The following is a 7,590-nucleotide window of genomic DNA, read 5'->3' as shown; positions in this document are numbered from 1 at the left end:
CTCCTTATTCCACGAGGCGGGGAGAGGGCGAAGTCCTGGCCGGGGGTTCAGAACGACCTAGCAGAGTCCGGAATTCTGTAACTCTGGTTCTTGTAGTACGGGGGCCGGCGCGGCGCCCGAGTGGTCCGGGGGGCCCTGGAGCGTGCACCCGTCACGGGAAAGGAGCGCGGCGCCTTTAAAGCAAGAGGCGAGGAACCCCCGCCAGGAGGCGTGTCTGTCTCTGCCGCTGCTATAGCGGCTCCACGGTCACCGTCTTCACCACCGCCGTCACTCGCGCTCGGCGCCGGCGGCTGCGTTGCTAGGTCTAGGAGCTGGGGACTTCCCGCCCGACCTCCTCCGGCAGCTCCTCCCGGAGGACCACCCCACCTCCCTCCCCGCCCACCTCACCCTTGCTCAAGGTAAGGATTCCCTGGTGGTGGGCTCTGCTTGGGGCTCCTTCCCGAGGTGTTTTTTTCCCTTGAGGACGGGAGGGACAGTGGGTGGGCGAAGAGCATTTTCCTCCTGAAGAGATGGAAGAAGGCAAACGGCAGCGCGACGGAGTCCGGCGCTCTGGAGGCACCTGCTGGACCTATTCGCTATGAGCGGCTTCGTTCCACTCGCCTCAGCCAATTCCTGTCAAGGATGCAAGTGGCTCTTTTGGCTGCAGGCGCTCATATTCTTCACCTAAAATAATTTAATAAGTTGATGTGTCAGGAAGTGGCCTCAGCTACCGGGACTCACGCGAGGCGAAGAGAGTGAGACAGATGGCATGAAGCTGTGTATTCGCCTGCAGGTCTGACGACTCTCCGTCTCTCCTTCCGTCCATGTATCCTTCCATTAACCCTGCTCCTTAGTTCTGAGCTGAGGAAGTACAGACATTATTTTAACTGACGCCAGTATTAAGAGCTTCTGGGGGGGGGGGGGACAAAAAACAAAAAACAAAAAAACTACGAGGGCGTCCCACTAGGGTAAGGAGTGGGTAGTGTCACTGGGGTGGATCATCAACGTCAAGAACTTTTTTAAAGAACCGCATTTCCTAATATTTTACCTTTGAGGAGATAGGTGTGCGTGCGTGTGAGTGTGTGTGTGTGTATCTCTGTGTGCATTTCTGTGTGTGTGTGTAAACCAAACAACAGGACTGTTCTGAGGCTTCTTAGATAATAATTTCCGATTTAGGGAATAAAGAATATGTATCTAACTGACTACATCTTTTCCATAATGCACCGATTATCTTTTATCATTTCTTCATCTTCATACCCTCTTTCTCATCAGAAATTTCCTTATGTATTAATGATTATTTCCATTTCACAACAGATGATTGATTCATTTGAATCTTTGTAGTTTAATCGCTAGAAAATAGGCACTCATATTTTGATCTCCACTTGTCTTAGTTCATTAGTTTGTAACTTTTTGTAGAATATATTTCTGGAACAACCAAGGCAGCTTATCAACTTCCTGCCAGTGGCCTTAGTAACTTATGTGCTAAACAAACAAAAAAGCACAGAAGGAAGGTGATAGAGAAATGAGTGATGTCTACAAGTCATAACCTGTTTGTTTCTGTTATTTAAACCCACTGAAGATTGCAAAGCTGATTTTTTAAAAAAGGTTCCAGGATACATAAATCTATTCCACTTTAATATCTTAATTAAGACACATTTATTTTAAGTATCTAAAATTAATTAAAATTCTAAATGTCATTAATCATCAATGCAGTAGAACGTTAACAGAAGAGCTGATAATATATTCAGAGTCACAAGGGCTAGCATAGCATTCATAGTTAGGAAGAGTGACTTACAAGTATGCAACAGTGTGATTTCGACTGATCTCAGCTTTGACTTTATTCTCTGGCCTCTTTAATGCCATGGGTGAGCAGGCTGTTTATTTTAGCTAAGCTGCAATACAGCATGCCACTTGCATGAAAGAATGTTAGGTGTTACTACAAGATGAGGTCACTCAAATGTCACATAACAGCATGACTTTAGTAACAAGTCAGTTGGAATCCTTAGTAAGAGATCCAAGTGAAAAAAATAATTTAAAAGTAGATATGGCATGGAAGAACCTTGGAAACACCTCTGAAATTCAGGTTACTCTGGGATATATATTTCCAACCAAGGTATGGCATGGTCTTTTTAAATGTTGTGCTATAAGGATTATTACACATTTGTTCATGCCCCAGCAGGTGGCAGCTAACTAGAATAAGATTCATTTTCACCAGGAGAATAGGAAACTAAAATTGCTTCTGAAGTAATAGTGCCCAAGAATAAGAGGTCATTAGTATCAGCGAAAACAACAACAACAAAAATATAGTGAACTATGAAGCTAGTGGGTCGTTGTTGTTGTTGTTGTTGTAACAAGCTTTGCAAGAACATGATATGTATTTTCTTCTTTTATCATGGGCTTGATATTTCTTCATGTTAACCTTTTGTGGTATATTTTTCAAGGCTTAACTTTTAGACTTATCCCTTCTCTGTGTGTGCATATTATCTGTGCGTTTGCAGTTTTTCATCTCTGCTTTGACCTTGGAACCTACGAAGCTTTGGCTTCTAGAAATAAAGGTTGCCATGTAGTTAAAATAACAATAAGGCAACTAAATGTCACCTATTACTAAATATAAATGATAACATGACTCCCAATTGCAGTTTTTTTTCTTTTTCCTTACAAAAGGAGCAAATTACAGAAGTGACATAGTTCAAAAAAAGAGTTAAATCAGGTTAGTTGAATACTGTATAGTGGCTATAAATTCTTCATAACCTCAAAACTATGATAGTATCCTTATTAGGAAGAAACTTGTGATAACTTCATAATTTCCACATAATATAGCATTTTTTACACCACCAAATCATTTTCTTGTATTGGGGAAATAAATTTTGTGAGTTTTGTTGTTCTTGTTCTGGGGAGTGAGTGAAGTTTAATGAGAAAGAATGTGAATTAATCTGAATATCCTCATAACAGATGGGAATCTGGAGGTGGAGAATTGAGAGTGAAAACTAATCATACATTTTAGAAATGTCTTCAGCCACTGAATACTGACAGCATGTTTCAGTATCCTGAATTCTTTGTAGTCTTCCAGGCAATTTTTTTATATGAAGAAAAAAATAGTTTAGTGCTCAGGAGGGATTGCACAGTGAATGTAAGTGGCTTTTGTAGTAGTGTGTCCTGGAAAGGGATAACAGCACATCCTGGTTATGTTAAGCAATCCAGTTAGTCACACTGAAAAATACACACAAAACAGTTGAAAAAATTGTCCTCTTGGCAACGTACTCTGCAATAATTCAAATTACTTGACTCTGTGTAATAGAAATATGCACGTTGTCACTTCAAATGGCATATTACCCATTCATTGTACTACTTTAATGACAACTCCAGAATAAATCCATGCCTGTAGCGCTGTCCACGGTCCTGAAGAAAGGTCGTTTTCCAGTCTTGCAGAAGTTCAGTTGGACAGGTGGAGTTGCTGTCTGTTGCATTAAGCTTTTCAACTTCCTTGATAGATGTAAATGAACCTAATTTAGCAGATGTGCAAAACTGGTTCTTTGGGGACCAATTAGTAGTAAGAAAAAATTCTACTAGATTTTTTTAACTGTTTATTCTTTATGAACTTCATGAATCTGGAAATTTGATCTTTCACTTTTCAACTAGACATTCAACAAATAACCCCACACAAACTACATAGTTTGGAATACAAGTTTTAAGAAGATATATTACAACTGTTAGGACGAATACCAATTTGTTAACAGAATACATGAACAAGGAGTTACAGTGAACTTTGTTTTCTCAGGTGCCACTAAATGCCAACTACACTGCAAAAATTGCCATCTTTTGTTTAGCCATAAAAGAATGTGCTATTTTCAGGTAATAGATGTAATTGCATTGGGGGATGGAAAAACTAAGAATATTTATTTTATCCTAGCAGTCCTTATTATCTCTGCTAAAATCAAAAAGAAAACGAACAAACAGAATGTAATAAAATGAGGCAACAAATACAAGACAGAACATGTAGGGCTGTACGTTTTACAAGAGATATTTTAAACATGGACTGAAGGAGTCGCTAGATACCCTTGTTTTTAACACTAGGTGTTCCTTTTAAAGGGCTCAAATAGTCGACTTATTTGATTGAATTGCCTGCTAGACTGCAGAACTAGCCATTCATGATACTTATTTTTGACATTGCAGCTATGTCTCCATCTTAAAAAAATCAATGCCACTAAATGCCTTTTCAAAATGTAGATTTCTTTTCAAATCAGCATTTTATAATGTCTTAAGAAAATACAGATTGAAAAATTACTATAATAAAATGAATACATCGTATTTTCATGCTATTTGGAAGAAACATAACAGGACTTAAATAGCACTCATGTCAGTATTTTAAAATTAGATAATCTTCAAATAAAATACAATCATAAGTTTTCATAAGGTTTAACCTATGCCCTATTATTTGGTTAAGAAAGAGTTAAATTGTAAAGTAGAAGTTCAATAGTTAGCCTTTTGTGCTGCTCAATAAGTTAAAAATGTTAACAGGGATGTATTTGTTGCTATACATGTTAGTTTTACTTACATGCTATATGTTAGTATTTATTTATAAAATACTAGTATTGGGAATTTTCAATACACTACTTATATATTGCTCATTTCAGTGATAAAAATGAACCATTTCCCCTAAATCGCTACTTATGAAAGCCCAGAGAGGACACTCTTAAGTATTCTCAACATAAAACTAGCAAATGGTAAGATCTTTTGAGACAAAGCTCTGACACTCAATGTTGATCAAGCTATGATCCCATATTCCATCCTTAAAAGAAAAAAAACATCTAAAAACCAAGATAGGAAGAAATTTGAGCATAAAATTCCTTTGAAGTTTGCTTCCCCAGTTAAAACATTATTGTCTTTTATATATATAACAATTAGTTTATATGAGCTAAAATGAGTGGGGAAATATAATTTTATCATTTTAAGTTAATATTTCTCCCCTAAAAGTTCACTTGAAGAAATTTCTCTTTACTCTGGATAGTAATCAAGAAATGCTTCATCAAGTTTTTAAAAACTACATTTACTTCTCCAATTGCATTCCACTCTATATTCATTCCTAGTCAAAATTTTAAAAAGTACAAGCAAGACTCTCTTTCAACCTGTCCACAAGTTAGATTTACAATAAATTCCTCTGTCTTAGAGCTTTTTCTTTCTTTTACAATTCCTAGGCAAAGTGACTTTGACTTAGCTAGTCATTTATTAAAATTCATCAGTTGATTGTAAGAAGTCTGCTTGCACACACCACTCACTCTCTTAGCAGAGTCTTAACTGAAAAATCAAAGCAATTTTCATCACGTAAATAAATCCCGACTTCTTTCTTGTAACTCAAGGCGGGCTATCAGATCGGTTGCATAATAGATATTGGGAAGCTCACTGGCAGGGAGCCTTAACAGGCGAGCAGCGATCTCAATTTTTCTCACTTAATCTTGGCTTCACGTCAGAAGCTGTGCAGCAGTGCAGTAGAATAGGGCCTGGCAAAACCTTTGCGAGCAAAGAGGCTTTTGTGCTGGAACTGTCTAGCTATCAACATCTCGTCCAGGTCCAAGGCTGGATTTCCTATTGATTTGCTCTTCTTTTGCATCCTTAGGCTCTCGCGGCCGGACATTGTGGGTGTGCGTGCTGGATTTCTGCCGGATGCTCCCCGACTAACATGGATGTCCCACCATCCCTTGCAGTGGAAGGTTGCTCCTTGGCGCAGTGAGTGAAGAACATGCAGCGATTGCTAATGGGTTTGGGAAGCGGAGACTCCTTCCTCTTTCTGTGACCATGCCGTGATCGTGTCTGCGGCTACCACTCGACGCATCCTCATTCCAGCCCGAACCGGGAGCCTAACGCTAGATCGGGGAAGTGGGTGCCGCGCGTGTAGGCACAGAAACACCATGAAGATTATTTCCCCGATTTTAAGTAATCTAGTCTTCAGGCGCTCCATTAAACTCCTGCTCTGTTTACTGTGGATTGGATATTCTCAAGGAACCACACATGTATTAAGATTTGGTAAGATTTCCCATCCCCATAGCCTGGCATCCGGCTCTGAGGCAGCCGGATGTAAACAGGCGGGCTCGCTCAGGCTGGCGGTGGGCTCAGCGCTTTCCAACCTGCTCCCTGCTCTGATGCATCCCGGTTTTAAGGAACCCTCGTACTTTCATTTATTTTCTTATATCTTTATTTTTAGCTGCGGGAAGGTGAAGGGAATGTCAATGTATGGTAGTGGTCCTTGCATTTACCTCTCCACAGTAGCAAGCCACAGAGATGGTGATGACGCTAGGGGCTCCGCCAGCCTCCGAGTCTGCCTGTCTCCCGGAGCCTTTCTGGCTGCGAGGTCAGAGCAAAAGCGAGCACCAGAACTGCAAGCTTCTTAGCTTACAGAGCTGATGAATTAGTATCTGGTAACTCTGACGAGTTGCGTCTGTCCACTTCCGCTCAGTCCAAGTCCTCACGTGCAAGAGAAAGGCGCGAGCCCATTTGATTTCTTTTGTCAGAGAGCCTTTTCTATTACTCTAAAGCTTTCTCAGCTTTTGGTGTCCTTATTGGGTTGCAAAGCTTTAAAAAGGATTGTAAAATTTAAGGTTTTACTTAAGGGAAGAACTCTGTTCAGTTGGAGTGAAATAGCCATAAGACAGCTTTTTGTTTGTTTTTTAACTTGATGAGTCCGTTCACAGCTTTTCTGAGTCCTGGACTAATAGATGATGTATGGTAGTAACTGGGAGCAGAGGGGGTAAGATAATTGTGTATAAGGATCTAAGTCTGCAGTTTTATTTCACTCTGGCATTATAAAAGACCCAAGATAGTTAAATTTTAGGAGAATTTATTGCTTTCCTAAGAATCAAGGTTTCTTTGGAGCTTGAAGGAAAATCTCAACATGGGACTCCAGTGCAAACCCTAGTCAGGTTCACTAGGAGGAAATTAAGTGTAGGAAGGTTCAGCTGTTCTCCATGGCCAGTGGAGTTTTAGTAAGGAGCTGAACTAGTCAGATGAAGTTCCCTAAAGTAGGTAGGGGCAAGAGAGGATAAATCCAACAGGGTAAATGCTTCCACTGTAGCCACCTCTTTTGTCAGTTTGAGTGGATTTAGACCAAAGAGTGCCGCAAACCATATAATTCTGAGTGTATGTCTTTGAAATAAAAGTGGATGCATTAAGTTATTCAGTACAATTTAAAGCAAAGGATGATAACCTGAATCTTCTGTAACACCAGCATCTTCTATTTTCCGTGTGTGTGTGTGTTTGTGTGTGTGTGTTTTACATAAATTCTCATAGGCTCTGTGGAAATAAGGTAGAGGTCCTTTCACACGTGTTAAAAAAGGGAACCTCACCTTCCACCCCTATAGACACATGGAGTCAAGAAGACTGATAATGACAAAAGAAACAATAGGTTATAGATGTAGTAGTTTTCCTGCCTTTCTTCATGTCTTTAGATGGTACTTAAGCATGTTGCTCTTAGCAACAAGCATCCACAGGAATGCTTATTTCTTTGGAAGGATTAAACAGGTCCTTATATTATTGGAAATTCTGTGTGTTTTCAGCAGTTCTGCTTCAAATATGGTAAGTGCTACCGTATGGTAGTTTTGCCCAAAATTTTGAGTATAA

At 39.9% G+C, this 7,590-nt stretch overlaps 1 protein-coding gene across 1 annotated transcript in view; it reads left to right on the top strand.

Annotated features, from left to right (window-relative positions):
* Positions 1-256: 256 nt before the first annotated feature.
* Positions 257-7,590, top strand: part of GRIK2 (glutamate ionotropic receptor kainate type subunit 2) — a 677,480-nt gene continuing 670,146 nt past the window's right edge. The window contains exons 1-2 of the mRNA XM_079148658.1: positions 257-398; positions 5,594-6,000. Of these exons, the coding sequence (XP_079004784.1) occupies positions 5,886-6,000 (115 nt within the window). The 5' untranslated portion in view covers positions 257-398; positions 5,594-5,885. The remainder of the gene's footprint in view (positions 399-5,593; positions 6,001-7,590) is intronic.

The sequence above is a fragment of the Sciurus vulgaris genome (assembly GCF_902686455.1).
Source record: "Sciurus vulgaris genome assembly, chromosome: 7".
NCBI classification, from domain to species: domain Eukaryota; kingdom Metazoa; phylum Chordata; class Mammalia; order Rodentia; family Sciuridae; genus Sciurus; species Sciurus vulgaris.
The sequence above is the reverse complement of the archived record's forward strand: the minus strand, read 5'-3'. Positions and strand labels throughout refer to the sequence as shown.